This window comes from Venustampulla echinocandica (assembly GCF_003357145.1).
Source record: "Venustampulla echinocandica strain BP 5553 chromosome Unknown scaffold_15, whole genome shotgun sequence".
In the NCBI taxonomy this organism is placed as follows: Eukaryota; Fungi; Ascomycota; class Leotiomycetes; order Helotiales; family Pleuroascaceae; genus Venustampulla; species Venustampulla echinocandica.
In genome coordinates this window covers 26213-46225 of record NW_022474220.1, presented here as the reverse complement: position 1 = coordinate 46225, position 20013 = coordinate 26213, and the positions used below count along the sequence as shown (strand labels likewise).

General features: G+C 50.3%; 5 protein-coding genes across 5 annotated transcripts; 2 read left to right on the top strand and 3 right to left on the bottom strand.

Moving 5' to 3' along the window:
- Positions 1 to 114: 114 nt before the first annotated feature.
- Positions 115 to 779, bottom strand: BP5553_10388 (uncharacterized protein; the record flags this gene model as incomplete). Its single annotated transcript, XM_032019011.1, has 2 exons — positions 115 to 279; positions 366 to 779. 2 exons carry the CDS (start codon positions 777 to 779, stop codon positions 115 to 117), a joined length of 579 nt encoding a protein of 192 aa, XP_031864718.1.
- Positions 780 to 1861: 1082 nt separating this feature from the next.
- BP5553_10387 (uncharacterized protein) lies at positions 1862 to 4288 on the bottom strand (the record flags this gene model as incomplete). The annotated part of the gene is made up of 2 exons (XM_032019010.1): positions 1862 to 4121; positions 4251 to 4288. The coding sequence occupies 2 exons, from the start codon at positions 4286 to 4288 to the stop codon at positions 1862 to 1864; spliced, it is 2298 nt and encodes a 765-aa protein (XP_031864717.1).
- Positions 4289 to 4848: 560 nt separating this feature from the next.
- BP5553_10386 (uncharacterized protein) lies at positions 4849 to 5899 on the top strand (the record flags this gene model as incomplete). The annotated part of the gene is made up of 2 exons (XM_032019009.1): positions 4849 to 5254; positions 5313 to 5899. The coding sequence occupies 2 exons, from the start codon at positions 4849 to 4851 to the stop codon at positions 5897 to 5899; spliced, it is 993 nt and encodes a 330-aa protein (XP_031864716.1).
- A 1730-nt stretch (positions 5900 to 7629) lies between these two features.
- On the bottom strand, positions 7630 to 10022 carry BP5553_10385 (uncharacterized protein; the record flags this gene model as incomplete). Its single annotated transcript, XM_032019008.1, has 2 exons — positions 7630 to 7932; positions 8013 to 10022. 2 exons carry the CDS (start codon positions 10020 to 10022, stop codon positions 7630 to 7632), a joined length of 2313 nt encoding a protein of 770 aa, XP_031864715.1.
- Positions 10023 to 16686: 6664 nt separating this feature from the next.
- BP5553_10384 (uncharacterized protein) lies at positions 16687 to 16974 on the top strand (the record flags this gene model as incomplete). The annotated part of the gene is made up of 1 exon (XM_032019007.1): positions 16687 to 16974. One exon carries the CDS (start codon positions 16687 to 16689, stop codon positions 16972 to 16974), a length of 288 nt encoding a protein of 95 aa, XP_031864714.1.
- Positions 16975 to 20013: the final 3039 nt, after the last annotated feature.

Sequence of the window (20013 nt, the reverse complement as noted above, 5' to 3'; positions counted from 1 at the left end):
AAACCCGACAGATATATGCGGTGTAATGCTCCATCTTCTCAACACATCACCTCCCTAAACTCCCTATTCCCTCTCTCCATCCTACACATCACCCACCACAAGAAAACCCCACGCTCACGGCGCCCTCGTCTTCAACTGCACACCATGCCAACCCTTAATCTCTTCTCCAAGCACTTGATTAACCAACCTCTGCTGCTTCAGCATACTCAATCCCCTAAACTTCTCGCTCACAATATCAATCCCATACATACTCCCACACCCGCCAGAGATATCCTGAACCTGTATTTCCCAACGTTAGCCGATTATCCCGTTCTTGATTTTTTTGTATGAAAATAGGATACGGTGGGATATAAATAAACACGAACCTGTAAATCCACACAGTTCAACTCCTTATTCAGCAGCTCCCAGATCTTCTTCTCATTCTCATCCAAATGATCAGGAGCGCTCAACACCGCCCGCGGCACCTGCTCCTCTGCCTCCTCTACCACATGCACATCCGCAGCACCTTCGGCACCCTTCGCGATCGTTCCGTCCCTCGTGCTGTACCTCCTCTCCGCGCCCATCAGCCCCATCGTTGTATCTCGCCGTAGTTGACTCGACAATTGTGTAATTCGGGTAGGTATGGGGGACGAGGAGGAAGCGACATGTCTTCTGTTCCGTGCGGGACAAATAGACATGGCTATGCATTTCTGTTCGGCGAGGGATTGTTGGCATCGTAGGGTTCGGGAGGGGGTTGTGCGGAGACAGGCGCGTAGGCCTGGTTGCATTGCTTTCACCATTATTGTTGTCGCTGGGTTTTCAGCGCAAGAAGTCGCGCTGGTATGCTTTATTTACCGGATTCTCGAATTTCCGGAACGCAGGGTTCACGATGGAGTGAACGGATTTAACGGGCGAAAGCGATATGCGGTATCGGTCAATGGAGAGCTGGAATTCCTATTGAGTTGTGTGTATGGTTTGTCTGCTTCTTCTCGTGTATGCGCATGCGGCGTTACTGTTCAATGGTGTTGTTGGATATCTTAACTGGAGCTCCCATGTTAAGCGTCCATGCATCATCCGAGGACAGCCAAAGCTGGGCCCATATAATTTATTACTAACACCGAAAGCTGCACGTGACCTTTCGGATATAGCTGGAAGTCAAATGGGAAAGTTTATTAACGGGATTGAAGAGTAAAATAACAGTTGGTTGTTTAACCTGAATCCTCACCTGCATGAAATCTGTTTCTGTTTGGAAAGGTGAGCAGGCCTGCTTTATCGGCAATTGTGGGTGAGCTACGGTGAGTAGAGTAAGGGTGAGGCGAAGGTGAGCAGTGGTGAGCAACAGCGCCTAAGCATACATTAAGAGGCCATTTTAGCGCCCAAGGGGGACGTTTTGGCTCCCTCGAGGGGTGAGCATTCCTGAGATTGGCCTTACTATTTTATAATTACAGCCTGTGCGCCCCTGAGCAGCCCTAAGTTAGCCCGAACACTATAAGTGTGATCTGTTTTGTGCCCCCTAGCGGCCATTGTTGGCTCTTTTAAGCAGAGCCTAGACAAGTGAGCCAGAGGCCCGTCTCGACTCCTCGGGTACAAGTGCTTTCACTGACTGAAATTAAGAAAACCCCAGGTATGTTTTGGGAGCCTATTTTGGACCCCTCTCGTCAAGTCGTAACTCAGTCTCACAATATTGCAAACACATCAATTTAAGGCCATTGTATTCGTATCTATTTTTTTTGGGGCAGGAGCTCGCACTGAAGTCACAACCTCTGCTATATCAGGAGACAAATGAATCCAGAATCTATTACATTTGCCTTCGGATCTACAACTTTGGGTGCTATAGTGTCATTGTTGGGATCAGTGATGGGCACGCATGGGAATAACATGATCAGCGAGCTATCTTCTGATTGCTTCGCTGGATGCAAATAGCACATTCAGCATGACTCTGATCGAAATCATTCTTTCTGACGCTTTCGATTTCTCTCGCTTCTTGGCGCTCATTCTCATCTGAGATACTGGCAATGGATTTGTTGACTTTGTTTCGTTGATAGATCTCAGCCACTATTGCATTGTCATGCTCTTGCTGAGGTGTGTTCTCTGCTACGGTGGACCGGATTCTGTTGGCATAGGCATTGATAGGACCAAGGTTAATCAGTGTGTTTAGAGCGTGAGGGGCCTCTTGGAACTCTTCATCGTCATCCTTGGAAACATGAGGGGATTCGACAAGAGTTTTGAAGCCGTCTGTCTGCTCAAGAAACTCCTCGCAGAAGATAACTTCACAGGTGAGATTAGGTAGAACATGGAAGTTCATTTTGAACTCGTCCATGGGCCCGATCTTTACCGACACACGGACTTGGCCTACAGTCTCGACGATCGATCCATCTGCTTGCTGAATCACTATTCTTGTACTTTGCCGCCGGTCAATCTTGAACCCATTTCTTTTGGCGCAGTCCAGCGACATAAAATCTTCGTCCGATCCCGTATCAGCACAGGCAATCAGAGCATGCCCTCCAGCTTTGAAGCGGATCTGATTATTCGGAGAACCGATATACTTAAGAGTTGGTAAACGACCAAACCAGTTTGGACATCTCACCAAGAGATGCTTGTTCCTTCCGTATAGTTTTATTTTCTTGATAAACCGTTCTCCCATGATTATTGGGGCGACGCATTTCTTCAGGACACAAAACCAGCGCTCCTCAGGAGGATTCGTATCAGAAGCAAGGCCGCAACTTACTAGCGTCCGACCGATTGATTGAACCTCTGTCTTGGTGCCCAACTTGAATAATATTTTGTCTTCATCATTCTGGCTGATGTGAAGCCCATGTTGATTGGCAAATGCCTCGGAACAAACATCCTTCTCCGAGCCAGAATCCGGCCGTGCAAGACATTCTTTGCCGTTGACACTAATCCGAATCGCTTTTCGGAAAAAGAACGCGGATTTGGCATACACCTTGGGTACATAAGATAGTGCCACGGAGAACTTATTTGACACGTCTGAATGCCACTCTCTTACAAGACTAGCCCAGGCCGACGTATCCTTAAAATTGTTTCTGATTGAGCTCAGATGACGATTAAAATCCGCAAGACATGTAATCCATGTGTCTTCGAATGCAGGATTAGCCTCGCGGAGGAGATCCATCATCGTGTATGCAAGTTCCATAAAGGTCAGCTTGTCGCGTGTGTCATCTAGCGAGGCCGGAAGACGATCTTTGAGCAATTCTAAGAAGGAAAGCATACCATGCCGCCACGTTCGTGCTGGCATTGCATATTTGGAAGCTAGGCGGCGGAGTGCTGGACTCGCAGAAGGATGTTGAGAAGCCAGGAAGAAGTCGTTGTGCTCGTGGAGGAGAGTGCGATGTAGAGCAATGAGAGCCGGCCATTGCTCAGCAAGCGTGGCCTGTTTGTTGTCGACCTCGATACATTTGGCCTCAACCGCTACCAAGCCGGCATAAATGGCTTTTACTTCTGCGACGAGTTGTTCTTGGGAGATCTGTCTCGTCTCTGGTTGCAACATAATGTTAAACGATTCATCTCTAGGGATTGCTTGAGAAGCTTGTGCTGGATTTGCCTTGCTAAAGCTAGTAGAAGGCGTTCCAGTAGTCTGAGCATGCCGGGTAAGCGGCTGTCTTGAACCCGTGGTTTGCGGTGATAGATTAAATGACTTGCGAGATTTTGGCCGCAACGCTTGCGCTCTTGACCTTTGTGCCTGGACGGAAGCAATGTTAGGCCGGTCCAACGATGTCCTCGCTAGGGGGAGATCTTGATCCGGTGACCATAACTGTTTGTTCTTAGCAGGAGGCCGAGGTATGTCAAACATGCCAGGTTGCCGAGATTCTGTTTCTGGACCGAATGAGCCTGGTGTGGATGTCGGTCTCGCCTTTGGACGACGAGGCGGCGGCGAAGCAGATCCGCCACGAGAAGGACTCGCAGAACCCGCAGAGATCCCGTTCCCTAGAGTAGCTCTCGTCCTCCGTGGGTCTAACCCTAGGCTGCCATCAGACACATCCTTCATCGCAATGTCCTCACTCTCGCTAGGTGTTCCAATGTTCAACTCTCGTAAACCCGAAATACTTTGAGCGGGGGCTGGAAGAGAGAGGGGTATTTTGGTAGCTAAGGCCTTTGCGGATGGCGATTCGCTTTGAGGTGTTCTGAGTAGTGATATAATAATCAGCCTCAATTTAAATTGAAGTGTAAATAAGATGTAGCTTGCTGAGATACGGACTCAAAGCAGGGTCGCAGTGAAGTATAGACTTTAAGAAAATGTCCAGCCGACGAACCTTTCCGCGGAAACAAATTTTGCTCCAAGGCGTCGCATCACCTCTACATAGGCCCCTCGAGAGTGTGCTGACTTCGTATGTTCGACAAGCTCATCAGCGGATAGGAAATTCTTCCTGCCCTCACAGTACACGCACGCCCATGACAGCGCTTTTTTGTGATTTCGTCGCAGATGCCGATCCCAAAGATCATTCAAGTCTGTGTGTTGTTGCTGCATCGCAATTTTCCTTTCCGTCTTGGTTGGATTTACAAGTGTTCCAGCTCCCCAAGTAGGCCAGCGATCTCCACACAAGAGGGCAAGTAAACCTGGAAGTTGACAAATGAAGGTGGTGGATAGTAAAGAGTAGGGGGCCGTAACAATCAGTGATAGAGTGCAAAACGATCAACCAACTTCATGATGAGTATCGTTCGGGAGGTGTAGTAGGGGCACTCTTGTGAATTTCCTTATTTGCATTCCGTCCTGGCATGCTGGCAAGGCGTCTCGTGAGGCAGATTTGCTCCGCCTCATTCTTATCTCCGACCCCGCGCTCCCAATGGAACATCGCATCTTCACGAAACAACATCAGAAGTCATCAACGTGAAGAAATGTAGTATTTCTCTATGCCATCGCAAGATCTAGAGCTTGGTCAGGTATCAGAGCCCTCATCAGAACCGGCACCAACGCTGTGCTCGGCGTCTGAACAGCCTGCAGCGCCCATTAGTGAAGGTTTTATAGGCCTCACTGCAAAGATCGCAGCCGATCCTGACAAAAGCACGACTATTTATCGACGATTTGACGCACTTTCGGCACGAAATCTCCTTTTCTACCAAGCTGAGCTTGCAGAATTAGAAGAGCGGCAAAATCAGTACGATAAAGAGGATCGGAAAGCAAGAGACCAGCTGAACCAGGCATCCATAGAGTGTCAACATGACTGGGAGACATTCGCAAACTATGCGAAAGAAGTCGGGAGAGAAAGAAGTAAAATGGAGCTTGCTATGAAAATCAGAACTACTCTGGAGAAATATCGTAAGTGTCTGAAATCTAAATGCTGCAAACGAGGCAATGAACTAACATCGAACACCAGATGAAGCGCTCTCCGCCCACCAACGACTACTCAACTCTCCACCACCCTCCACAACCACTGTAAAAGCTATGCAAAACTGGTTTAAAGACCCAACTGGGAAAAAGGACCCGAATAATTGCATACCACAACTTTGGGGCGCAAGCGAACACACGTACTCCGATCCCCACGACCTCGTCGCTCTGCGAGTCCCTGTAGACCAAGATCGTCTCTCAGATTTCATACAAAAGAACTTCGGCGTATTCTTCAAGACGTCCCACGGTTCAGGAGGAGGAGCCCAGATATTGATTTCCCACGCGACGCTTTCAATGTTCTCCACCATCCTCTCCCTCATCCTCGCTTCAATCCTGTTGTTCGGCGCCATCATATCTCTATCAATCATCGGATCAAAACCCGTTTTACTTGGAATGCTGTGCTTCTGGACTGTACTGTTTGCTGCTTGTGTTGGACTATTGACAGATGCGAAGAGAGATCAAGTCTTTGCGGCGACGGCGGCGTACGCGGCTGTGCTTGTGGTCTTCATAAGCGGTAATCTTGGCGGCGGGGGTGGAGGAGGAGGAAGTTGCGCTTGTCCTCCAGCTCCTAGCTAGATAGGTACATAAAGGAGGCAGCAATGACCGAATATTCATAGAAGAAGCTGTAGATTCTGCTCAATTTGCTTGTCCGCAGGCGATGCATACCCAGCTTCGCCGCATCATCAGTAGGAGAGGACCCCTAGGCGAATAAGAGACATTGATTCTGCTTCTGTAACTCGGCCCTTCTGATCTACCATCTCATAAAGAATCAAGAAAGAGCATCATCCTCATGACCTGGAGATTCCAACAACGTGACTAATAACCGGCCTTGAATGTCAAGCCTTCTGCCGTGCGCCACATCATGCCGCTGGATCAAAATGATGAAGTTTTGGGAGCTTCAATTCAGAATCTCTCTAACATGTCCTAATGAAGTTGTATAAGTCTCTTATAACAATTTTAGGCTAGGATTGGACTCCGCTTGACCACCGACGCACGTCGCTAGCTATAACCGTTTGATAGGACTTATTCTGAAGCGTGGCGTTAGGCTCACAGGCCGGGGATACCTAATAAATAGTAGTTGAGTTCAAAATGGCTCCGGCCCGTCAGGGATGGGTGGATTCTGCTATCACAGCAGCCGAAATAGGCACCCAGGAGACCGAAAGCCGGGGAGCCAAAAGACAGGCCCCAATGCTTAGTGGTGTGGAGATCCAGTTCTGGCTGCCGCAAGCTACCTAGGAGGTAGGCGTACACATGAAGGGTGTGTGAGGTGAGGGTGAGGAGGGTGAGGAGGGTGAGCAAAGCAGCGAGGGTTCACGTGTGCCATAGCTTGGCGAGCACGTGGAACGAGCTGATTGTTCTGGATAAACCACAATTAATACGGGGAATTTATGATATACACTGTAGAGTTATTAGCGATTCCCCAGAAAATTAGCGTCAAACCACTATATTAGGCGGGAGGGCGAGGGATGATAAAGCCCAGTCACATTTTAATGCAATTATAGAATCCAGCAATTTCGAGGTTCATCATCAAGCCTTATATTCTTAATGACAAACGCCATACCATAAAGGTCTAAACTAGCGGCCTTCCTTCCTAGCATCGCTAAATTGTTTGCCAGCCGCCCAGTACCAGTGTTAAGTGGCATAATACCACTTTTTCAAAACGCAATGCAATATTCCCATTTCTCATCCCATCGTATGTACGTAAACCCAGCGGGCAGTTTCCCGAATGAGTTCCCTTAGTTGTTGCAATACCGGCTTTTGTCCAAAAAAAAAAACACAATTGCAATCGCAAACGCCGAAGAAAACCCTTCCGCTTCCCTAATGCCCCTATTGAGCCTCAAAATGAGAGCTCTCTGTAAAAACAATAAAATGAAGATTAAACCCAGTCTATGTCCGGAAGAGTGGAAGAATGTGTAAAGCGCAAAAGCGCGGCAGATAGGACATGCAAGAAACCGAGAAAGCCGCTCAAATGTACAATCGGAAGCAAGGCAAACTAAGTTGTTGCCGGTTGCTCCCACCCGCAAAAAATGCTGATCACAAGCCATTGTCGGATCCGAAGAGTCGTTCAGTATAAACAGGACGGGAAGATTGCTATTATCCACCCAGCCGAGTCCCCGCCATTATTTTTTCCAGGCATATTATTGGATCCCCGTGACCACGCTCAGCAAAGAGGTAGTCGGAACATATCATCGTTCCCGTTATCATATCAGCCTACGCAGATCAGGCCATTCCGTGGAGCAAGTCGTTCATTTGATAAGCCGCAAGATGGATCATTCTGAGAGAGAAGAGTCCCGCAATACCCATATTCAACCAAGAATCGCTGTTGGAGTATGAGTGTCGTGGAACGGAAAGGTAGCGTGATTGTTATAAAGATAACCCGGAGACGTAACCGGAATGAGGTCCGTCATTGGGGCCGGCGAAGCAGAGCGAGAACCCTGATTGCTTGGTGTCTGGGTTCGCGGGGGCGATGGCTTCTTCTCCATCATCAAGGGAGAGTTGGTCGCCGTAGAATCAGCGGAATTAAGGACGTAGCTATCACTGCTACCTTCGTATTTGCCAGATCGTAGAGTACCATCCTTGAGCTGTGGGGAATTCTTCGCGGACCCAAACTACAGTATCAATTAGCTCGACGGTACTTATGGGGTTGGTCAACGGGGGCGGCGCCCCAGTGGTGCTCCTTGGTACGTACAAAGCAGTATTTGTCTAGAAGCTCGTTATAGGATTGAGAAGCAATGATAGGTTTCTCTGTCCCATGTGGTCGTGGGGATTCGGGGGTAGGCACATGAGCTGAGATTCCTGTTCTGGCTTGTGGGGATGGCTTGCTCAATGATTGGGAGCTTGTCATTGCGACGGGCGAGGTAGTCTGTTCCGCATCCATGACAAACCTAGGAGCGCGCTTCTTAGCCGGAGGCTTCATCGTGAGCCCACTGCGGTCACCAAGGACGCTATTAGCAGCCTGGATTGCTGCAGATAGCGAAGCACCAAAGTCATAGCGGTTGCCGAATGCTTGGCCATTTGGATTTCGTCGAGTAAGATTATCACTAAGATCGACAGCGGATTTGACGCCCTTCAACCTCAATGATGAACTTGGGTCTCCCAGGACCTCGCCAACGGGTTGCCTTAGATCAAACTTGTATTTAGAATCAAAGCCATCTGCGAAGTCGTCGAAAGTAGGAGGCGTCGACTTTGGCTTTTCAGAGGCCTGTGGTGACTTCTTCCCGCTTCTGGGAAGGGAGCCAACAGGTCGGGATGCGGCTCCTAGGGGGCCTTTCTTCCCATTCTGTGGCTTATGCTTCTTCCGGAAGTCAACCTGGAAATTTATCGAGTTGTTATTGTCCCAGTACTCCTGGCCGTTGACGTTGTATCTCACACAGAAGAACAAAGTCTTGGCCTCGAGGTTAGCTTGGTCTGCGAGCCTGATGTAGAAATTGAATCGATCATATCCATCACTGTGCTTCGGCTGCCGCACATCGTGGCTATACTCGGCAACGACCTCTGACGTGGTCTTCCAGTAATCAAGGGTGAACCGCGCCACAACTAACTTGTTGAATGCCAGATTGGCCACAGCAACCGTACCAACCAAGGTCTTATTATCGGCTGACAGGAAGACTCGCTCGACTCTGACAGGTTGTGCCAATCGCTCAGGTGTCTGGTTGGGGAAGTTGGCGACGGTGATTTCCCAATCGAATGGTGGGTTTCGTCCACCAGCCCCATCTTCTCCAAATGGGAATTCCGCGTCACTATCGTACGCCTCAACTGGGGACGAACCTGCACTGACTGCCATTGGTCTTTCAAGTTGGAGAAAGTGTCGGACATGCTCGAGGTTTGCATCGAAGTGAACCGCCTTGGAGAAGGTCGGCGTGCCAGGCATGCTGGACGGCCGCCGCCGTGCTGACGAGGGTCTTAATGCTGGCCTGACCAGCTCACCAGACTTCTTCCTCAGCATTGGCAGGCCTCGCTTTAATAAGTCGGAGCCATCGCCATCGCTCACGGATTCCTCGTCTGACCCCGTCAAGGGGGATTCGGTAGAGCCGTCATTCCCCAAGCCGACGAAGACCGGTGTATCAGTCTTCGATCTCTGGTGACCACGGATATGATGTGGTGGTTTTGCCCTATCCCCATTTGTCGCCGTCAATTTTGCCTCTGCTTGGGACGGTGGCATCGAAGTCAGATACTGATTGGCCTTTCCAGCTTGCTCTGCGGTCTGGTCGGGTGAGGTCTCCCTGGTCTGCTCTATTATCCTGATCGCCGCCTGGAGCTCCGCCAAGTTCTTTAACTCTCGATCTCTGTGACTCTTCATCTCGTCATCACTACTCTGCTGTGGTGAATCGGGCGGTGACATGACGGCCCCCGCAGGCATTTGCCTATTATTTGTTAAGGGCGGCGGTGACTGTCTAAGGCTACCTAGGGCTTTCAAGGCATTCGAATCATTCTGCTGGGTTGCCGTCCCCGGTGGTGATGGTTCCGAAGCCGGTTCGAAGGTAGTGGTCGTATTGACAGAAGGGGTCCGACGATGCCGGGTCAGGTATGAGGTCGATCGGGGGAGCTCAGGTCTGCTCGAGACCGAGTGACTTTGATGGTGATCGCGGTGGCCGACGTGGGGGTGAGTATTATTTTGGTATGACGAGCGACGGCTGATGTTTGGAGAGTGAGGAGCAGATGCGGCTGGAGATCGCTGGGAGGGAGGAGTGTAAGGCATTGGCACGACGGATGCGCTACGTGCCGGGGATGGGGCGAAAGTGATGCTAATTAGGGAGATGGGGTGCTATGGAGAGGTCGAGTTGCTTCGCAGTGAAGATCCCGTCTCCAGCAGAAATTATGGATGCACTATACGTCAGAGCGAGTCAGTTTGGAGCCCACTGATATATAGCGGAGGTAGGCGGGAGAGGAAGCGTTCGAGATTCATTACGATCCAAGGAATGAGATGAGGTAGGATGGAGATGGATGTTGGGTTGAGAAGCTGTTTTGTGTTTATTCAAGACTTACGAGAGTGGGCAGAGAATGTTGGTGGCGGAGGTTTTTTTTTAGGAAGGGAAACGGATGCGAATGAAGAAAGTCCAAGCACGGCGTATTCCAGCTATCGTGCTCAAATCAATTCCTCAACAGCAGCGACGATCCGGCGGTCGATATCGTTCGATTTCGACGATGACGATCCCAAAAAGGCCCGGATTGAGAGGACGGAAAGTGCCAGGTCAAAGTCAATGCTGACTTTTCTACCTGTCCCTTCTTTGTTTTCTCTTCCTGTATAGGCACGGAACCGCTGCACGCCCGTGACTTTAATTCTCGCAATATGAACCAACACCGGCAACCGAGCTCAGCTCAACTGTGCCGTTCTGCGTGCGGGTGGGTTGTGGAGCAGCAAAACCTGCGAGGTTTTGTGCAAATGACGTCTTTGATAAAGAGGCGAGACGGCGAATGGGGGATGATTATTCGCGGCGGCCGTTCGATAAAGGGCGGAGGATGCGGAATGGGGGGATATTTCAAAACGAAGGAATCCAGCAACCAGTATCCGGTATCCAAGGCTGGCAATGGCCTAGAGACGTCGAGGTGAAGGGGGATGAGGAGGAGGAAGAGGTTGAGGAGGAGGAGCAGGCATGCAGTAGATAGAGGAGTTGGGAAGGGGGACAATGCACTGCAATAAAGACCCGGTCTCGTTGCGTTGAGGTGCTGTTGCGGTGCGTTGCGAGGGGTGGGTGGCTGTAGCTGGCGGCCAATGTATACTAATAAGGCGCAAGTGCAGGCGGTAGCGTAGTTTGCATATTATTTATATTATATGCCTGTAGCTCTCTAGCAGGAGGAGCGTGTGGTGGTGGGCAGCTGGGTGAGTGGTCCAGTGGGCAGCTGGAGGCGACTTGTGGGCTGCTGTGGGCTGCTGGGCACTGTCGGGGCACGCTGGGCACTGGGCGCTGGGTGGTGGAGGCCACTGGACAATGGGCAGATAGATGGGCGACTGCGGCGACTTGGGTGGTGCAGCGGTGGAGTGCGCTGGTGGAGCAGTGGGTGGTACGGTGCAAGCAGTAGTGTAGTAATAGTGTAGCAATGTAGCAAGGTAGTAAGTGAGGAGGAGGTCGAGTGGCGGCTGGCAGTCTGGTATTGATTGTATCATGGATTGTATTGTATTATTGTATTAAGTTCAGTTACTGTACGCGGTTATTGTACACAGTCATTACCTTATCTACCAAAAGCCCAGATCTCCCACGGCTGGTGCGCACTAGCAGTAGCACCGCTATTCGACCACGAAGCACTTGGTACGCAAACGTTATCAACCCCCATCCGGTACAAGAAGATCCGGGGGACGGAAGTATACAGCAGGTGGTACGCGCACAAGGAGCATCTGAGCATCTGAGCCACCAAGAGCGGCCAGCGAACTAGCTATACGGATGTGTTGTGTTAGGGTCTGCGTTTTGGGCCGCTCTAGTCATAGTGCTAGATGTTTTGTGAACAGTCGTCTACCTCCGAACTCACCATGGGATTCTCAACGGGTGAAAAATCGAGGATCGAACGAGAAATCCTCTGTTACATTCCTGTCTCTTATACACATCTAGATGTGTATAAGAGACAGGCTTGAGAGTGGCGGAAGGGGTGGGCAGCCAAGGGCGGCGGGGTGGAGGGGTGGAGGGGTGGAAATGGTGGGAGACGTGGAAGCGACCGCCCCGCCCCGGAATGCCAAGCGCGCCACCAAAAGCCACCGCCAACCCGCATGCAGCCTGGGCCATGCAGGGGTCCGGCCTCGCGCGATCTCGATTCTCGACGGATCCGAGAGGATTTTAGGAGTTCGCCGGCGAGGGGACTCGAGAGCTGCTTTGGAATACGTACGTGCTTCGTACCCTTCGTACAAAGCACGTCGTCCTTCGTAACCACTTTCCCGTGTGCATGATCACTGTACCCGTACCGCTTCATGTCATGAATGGGAATGGGGTATGGGAATCCGAGAACTCCGCTCTCTGCCGTCGTAAAAACGCCTTCAGACCGGGATATTATTTTACTACGGAGGATATTCTCCTTATCACACGGAGTACTCCATTGCCCCAACTCTACCTCCGTAGTCAGCACATGGATAGCCCAGCGCGCCATATGGCACAGTTACCAGTAGTCCCTCCGTTTGAAACGAAACAGACCTCATGTTGAGCGTCTTTGGGGAACGATCCGCGGTGGCCACTGCGAATCTTTACTTCGGTAAGACGAGCACGCCGAGATAATCGTATGTGAAGCGGCAACCGAGAGGTAAGTATTAATAATCTCAGTTGCGACCCAAGAGCCCGTCGGCACATTATCAATCTCAAGAATTGATAAGAATATCGCACCATCGGCAAATCCCATCACCAACCGCCTCTCACCCCGCCGGTGCCGGCCACGCTTGATATGACGGTGGTGGCAATCATGCCTCTTTCTGGTAGCGAGTCCTGCGTGATATGCTCATTATACAGAAGGGACAATCTACTTTGATGCCTTTGATATCGGCGGCCCCTCATCCCACGACATCCCCGGGCGGCAGCTGGAACGAGCGGATCGCTAGGTACAGTACAGTACACCATAAGGTAGGTAGGTAGGTAAGGTATCTCGCGCCATCGGTTCACTCGGGACCTCCCTTGCAAAAGTCAAATATAAACCCCAGACGACCTGCTCAGATTCGATTGGCTTGGCGTCAGCGAGGACGATAGCTGGGGGCATGGCCGCTGTTTGAGTCTTGCATCTCCACCGTTGATAGTTGATACCAACTGCTGTGGTCGCAGGTGGCCTGCCGGTGTAACCGAATGAATAATGGTTCGTGGACAGCGGAACTGACTGACTGATAATATCCATTCTTCTGGAAGACTAATGCCATCCGGTTCAACTTCAAGTCCACGCGGATTTTCGAGTACACATGCCGTTGTCAGCCCGTGTACCAGGTCTGATGGAAGCTACTACGGGCAAAGAATTGCGTAAGCTACCAGCCCTCTACCGGGCTCATGGCTGGCCATCACCATAGACCGGCGGGCCACAAGAACCAGAATGTCGGTCGATGCCGTCGTCTGCACGCTGCAGCAAAGCGGCGAGGGATGATGGATGACTACCACAGGGTTTGATATTAATGGCAAATCTCCGTCCAGTCAGATCGACTCGTTGAGACGATGCCGTAACACTTCGGCGCCGGAAACGGCTATCAGTACGAAGTATTAGGAGGATAGTATGGAGAAGGGGTCCAGGAGATGATGTCTTATCGGCCAAGCGGCTGTCATGGCAGGCAAAATTGCTGTGCTGCCATTCGCGCTGATACGGGTGTAATTGGTACACAAATCAACACTTGCTCGTTGATTGTGGAATCCCCCAAGGTCATTCCCGCCAGTCCCGTCGCACCAATTTCCCCCACGATAACGGCACAGCTGATGGGCTCTCTGCTCGATGCTCTCATGAAGCTGTCACCAGCGGGCCCCGTTGCGGTGTGCAATCCGGGAATACCCCGAAGGATTGGGTTTTGAAATGCCGTCTCATTCCCCCATGAGCCTCTGATGTCCGCATGGGATTAGATGTTGGAAGTTGGAAGTTGGAAATCATGACAGGGAACGATAGCATGCGGACAAGGTCTAGGGAGCGTGGTCGTCACCACCAAGCGCCTTGTGCGCATTGACACTGGCTTGCCTGCCAAGTGCTGTACTACTCTATGTACTATATGTGCAAAGCACTGGATCGTGGGCTTGGGCAAATAATCAGGCCACGATCACGCTCTATTTATGAACGACGGCCGACCTCCGACTATATTTGCTCTGCGGCTCAAGAAGATGATCGGCGATGTATGTACTGCACGTACCTGATCTACTTACCTACTACGCGGTTGCTGCTCCACCCTCTTGGTATCCGCTTGGTATCTCCTGATATATCAGACCCCGCCCATCGTCCGTTGTCCATCATCCAGAAGTTTCCCGAGCCGACGATTGATGAAATTTAAAGACGTGCCGATGCTACAGTACACACCGTTGCTTTTTGCCGTTTGGGGCTGTCCACAGTCCATGCAATGCATCCCAACGATGACTTCATCGTACTTCAGAACCATTCATCTCCTCCTCACATATGCCGTTGTCCGTGATTACGTCCCCTGCTATGCGAAGGTGTTTCGCCAATCGAAACAATAGTAACATTGGCTGGCGTTTCATTCATCAGCCTTGAGTAGCTACAGCAGTAATCAGCACGACGCTGTCGGCCTATCAGCAGCTCCAATTGACGGGGAACCAGTGGAAAGCGGTTCACGGGTGATCGATGGCTGGAGCGAGAGGAAAGGCAAAACTCCAGCTGCAGGGCATCATTCAAGTTTCACGCATCCTGCATCACAAATAAGAATACTCCGTAATGATTCTGGAGATAGCGGTGAGAAACACCATCCAGCCAGCCAGGCTGTGTTCACGGTCAGTGCATGCCGCGTCGCTCGCTCGCGGCTTCTCGAGACTCCAGACTCTAGTCTGCTCTGGACCCGACCGCAGGAGTAGTGCACTGTAGTAAGCGGCACTGCCTAATCACCCGCGTCCCTACGGTCTTAGACCCTGATAGCGTCCTGAACCAATCTACAGGCTGCAGCCGTGCACAATTGGTATGTACCTATAGTATTCCCCTGGGTCCGGTTCGGTTCCGGCCTTGGTGTCTGTACAGTCGTCGACTCTGTACGAAGTGCAGCAGTAGTAAACTGAAGACAGTAATAATCAGTCGGTGGTGGTGGCGGTTCGACTCCCCCCATCAAATCAGCCCATGTCCGACGTTGGATCTCCCATGTTCCCTACCCCCTGTTCCTTGTTCCTTGTACCTGATCCCCTGCCCCTCGGTACACAAAACGTGCAAGCAAACCCGGAATGCAAGAAAAACAGGGAAATCCCAGCCACATCTAGGCGAGCCCCAGGCCTGGTAGTTTCCCGGCTACGCCAATCAGCCCGGCCCATCAGGCCATATGCCACCACGGGCCCATGCGAGCGGCAGGAGAGATGGTGTGCAAGCCACAGTTTTGGCCCTTGGGTACGGAGTACTACGTAGTACTTACCTCCCGCCTTCTTCGCCACCACAATGAAAATTTCGATTTCTGTTGAATAATTTTTGTCACTGATACTCCGTGCGAAGAGAGAGCTGTTTGGGCTTTGGTACGAGTGTACGAAGCTTCTATCGAATGGCTACAGCAACACCATCGCTCTAGACCCCTACCTCGTATCATGGTAGCCGCCTCTCGCAACTTTATGTATGGGTAAAGTACGTAAGTACAGGTACATCAGCCTTCTCATCTCTTGCCACTGACCCCCGTTCTCCACGATGTATTCCTTCTCCTTGCGTTAAATTCCCTACGGAGGAAGTAGCTACATTGCGGTAGCTAAGAGTAGCGCTGAACCTTACTTCGCACCAGGAGGGCTCTGCTATTGATTTAGTATATCTTCAATTATTGGACACCGAGATTCTGTTACTCATAATACAACACAACATAGTATACAAAAATAATCCATAATTGCGATCCTAAAAACCTGCACAACATACATACGCCTTTCTATATTTCCTCCAAGCTCCTTTTCACCTTGGCTCTCCATCACTCTTACCTATACGCTTGACATCAAGATTTAAGCATCTCATATCTTTTGGCGCGGATTCTTCTGCACGACAGGGGTACCACAACAAACCGCATCACCATTTAGCGCCACGCCAAGCCAAATGTCCCAATCCTAGCCAAACCGGTGATTATTTTCTATTTTCAGCGCAAGTTGGATGAAAAAAATGTTTCTTTGTAGCAGGCTGCTACCTATCGAAACTTGGAATAATTTTGGAAAAGATCCGCGATGAGGTATTAAAAATTTCCGCTTTATATCAGGATAAATGATATTAGCAGGAAAAAAAAGCTTAAACAGCTGCGAGTAGAGTTTTTCTGTACGCCGCTTTCGAAAATTCTTTTCGTGTTGCACCTGCGGCACCCTGATGTCTCGATGTCTCGGGTAGCTCCGATACGAGAGGATTTTTCCCTGATACGACTTTGTACGTACGTAGTACTCGGTATATCTCGTGCGAACGTCTGAAATTTAATATTTTTTTTCTTGTTATCGTTTGTTGCTCGTTGCGCAATTGCTTTCGCGTCGTCGTCCTGAGTTTATCCATATTGTGATGATGTTATCAATGGTGTCTTCGAGGTGCTGGATTGCAGCATACCAGTACGCAGTACGTACTCCGGACGAAGGAGCTTTGACGCTTTCTTGGGTGTCGTAGTTCGTAGTTCTAGACTCCATGGCGGACCTGGTGGGGGGCGGCGGGGGTGGGCGTGTGTCTATCTATCGAATAACATCCCTTATCTATCTATCGGACTTAAGCGGCCACGCACGGATGTTGGTTCGCAGACGCCAATATCTACTAACGTTCCGCGGAGCATAATGAACACAGAAGAAGACATTCTCCAAGCTCAAACTGTTGGTCAAGGAAATGGAATTGGTATATCCCTTATTAACACTACAACCGCATCCGTCCATCGCCGCCGCGCCGCCCCCTGGAAAATGGACCATGCAGATGGAGCAGATCCACCTCCAAACTTAATTTGTACAACACCATCACGAAAAGGCGCAATCCATCGACCTCGCCCGCCCGCATCCATCGAAAATCTGAGGCCGCCGCCCGCCCTGTACCCGCAGTTGGGCCTTAGCTCAGTAGTTCGCAGCGTCTAGATCTCCTGGGCGGTCGCTCTCCCGTATCGTTTTGTATTTACGCTGTGGCTCGTTCGCTCACCTACGCCGCTCGTACAAATCTGGGTAGATGCAAGCCCCTTTTTCTTTGGGGATAGACGCATACTGCTCTTATTAAAATGTACCTCTAGATTGCGCTCCTTCCAAGTCCTTCGTTTCATGCAGGGTGCTCTACGCTGCGTGTCTTATCTCGGCTATCGAATTGTTTACATGCAGTGTAGTAGAAGAAGGAGGGTTGCACAAAACGGCTGCCTCGGTGTGGAAGGAGGGGGCTTTCAACTGGGCGTTACGTAGTGCGTTTGGCCAGGAATTGGGGCATAGGTAGGCGGCTGAACTTGACTGGCCGGCTGGGCTTCCTATTTCCAATGAGTGAAATTTAGAAATATTTGTCAGCCGCGAGTTGTGGGATCTGCAGCGTAATCATCGATAGATTAAGGCTGGACTTTTTCCCTATTACCAGTTTTGTTGTGGGAGGCATGGATGGATGCGTGGATGCGTGGAGGTGGATCAGTGGGAGGGAGCCTGCCTGACCTCCTGCAGTGGAACTACTGTAGCAGCTTGCAGATTGTCTACTGCTGCTGCTGCTCGATTGCGGGGCATCAACGTATCGTACAGTTTCGATATATGTCTGGCGCAGAAGCGAGCGAGCAAGTGCTTGCCTGCCTGCTTACTTGAGCTGATCAGTTGACATGTGAAATGAACGGTTTGAGGACACGCCTAAATAAGATATGCCGAATATCGTATTCATGCGGAAAACGGTAGAGTAGGCAAATATATGCAAATGAATGTGGAAAGTTTGGTTAATGGGTGTTTTGCGAAGAATTGAATACAGTTCAAGTGTTCTGATACAGGTCCATGGCTTTCCTCTTCTGGTTTAAGAAGGTAGTGCAACATCGCTCGGTGATGATATTGTACGGAAATCGGATAGACCGAGATACGTGCATCCTGCTAGGGTTGATCATTCTGGGGTGAGTTGGTGCAGTTCAAGTGTTCGGGCAGAGTTTGGTTTCTGGTACCTCATGCTGGATGTTTTCGAGATGGACGCGTGGATGCATTAGATCAGACGATGGCCGCATTGCGGGGAAAATATCGGTGTAGCTGTTGGCGTTTGAGTGTGGTGGACAACTCGATGCTGTTCAAGTGTTCTGGGTGAACTTTCCCGTTACTCATGTACGAAGTATGATGCTTCGAGCTAGATGTGTGGATGCACGACATCGGGCGGTCGTGGCATTGCGGGGAATCATATCGGTGTAGCTGCTGCCATTTTAGTCCGGCGGAGAATTCGATGCTGATTAAGTGTCTAGATGACCAACTGATAATTTGAGAAGGATAGGCTGTAATATCGTGGCGCAATGTTATGGGAAGGAATCTTATGGCTGCAGCTGTTGGCATTGAGTTTTGCGGAGAAGTAAAGGTCCTCCTCTCCAATCCTCCAGCCCAGTCGACTTTTGCAGACGCAAAGTCAAAGGGATGTGGTGTAGTCGATGAAGTTGTTAGAGGGGTACAATACAACTCTAGCTCCTAACATGAACTGGCGTGAGGGGAAATGACTGCCCGAAAAATGTGGCGTCTCAGTCTGGCGCTGTGGCGGGGCGACGAAGATTTTCCTATCATACCAATCAACGACCACTCATTATACACGGGGAAAGGAGAGGCGGTGAACTAAGTTTGCGCTAGTCGTAGATAGAAGACGGATGGATTCTAATGGCTCAGGGTGTCGTTATCTTAAGTATAGACAACAGGCTAACTCACAGTATACTAGGTGCGTTGCAAGGTGTGATGGAGTGGCAAGATCGACGGAGATCGCGGAAATCATGAAACCCTCAAAGATAAACTAAAAATTGGTGCTGAGGGGCAACCTACCTAGCTATATTCTCACGGTGGCAAGTGCCGCGGCCAACTCCAAGTAGGACCACGATGTTGAAACTCCTCCTTTGCTACGCCAACAAGGTGAAGTTGTACACTAGATGAGTCCCTGATTTTGGCTTACATGAAAGGTTACTATGCCCTGGCAGTGCCAATATGATAAGTAATATCATACGGCCTCATTCTTGGATGTGATTCTCTCATTGTGCTACGTACGGCGCTGCCGAGGGTGAAAGGGGTTCATGACAGACCCTGAGATATGTCAAAGACGTTTTGGTGACACATTGCTTTGTGACACATTGCACTGCTTCATCAAGCCAATCCCAAGCAAGTGCCGAAGGCCCTTTCGGAATTAGATATCCCTTCCCAACATTACTTCGAAGAGACTATCTTTCCGTTCTTTGAAGTTGAAGCATATGCAATGGTCTCCTTACAGGCAGCTAGTGCAAATTTATGGGTCTCGACTGAACTCCCCTCCCCCACTCCGCATCCAGAGTCTGGAGGAAGATAATGCATAGTCTTGCAACTCGCTTCAAGCTCGCACCACTTCGCGCCCAATGAAGCTCTAAACAGCTACTCCATGTATATAATTCTCCGCATATGGCCCCGCTAGAGCGCGTAAAAACGCCGATCAGAAAAAGCTCCAAGAGTGATTAAACCTGGTAGTGGCGAGGCTAGATCTACTTGCTACAATATCTTTACACATAAACATGGCCGGAGTCCACCCTGGGGCTAGTGCCTCAACGTTCAGTGGCTCTTTGCTGCTTCTGTCGTTGCAATATACTTAGCGTGATGGGTACCTCCGAGCCGCTGCTGTTGCCGCGCCGGGGGACATACCCGAGATCTCTTTTTATGGGCCGGGATGCTAAGGATGGGGGACGAGGTCGAGACTCTTCCCAGCGTTGAAGGTGAAGAGTGGGATGGGTTGGGTGCCGATTATATCGGCTTAATCAACCGGGGAGGGGAAAGGGGTTTCGATGGTTTCGTTTGGGCTTGCACTATGTGGATAGCATAGAGTAATTTGTCGCTTACGAGAGAGACTACATATTATGTTTGAATTTGAAGACGATGACAAAGTCGGACTGGTAATGCCAAGTGGCATTCAGAATAAACGGTGCATTGATGCTTGATTAGTTGAAAAAGTTACTAAGTTTA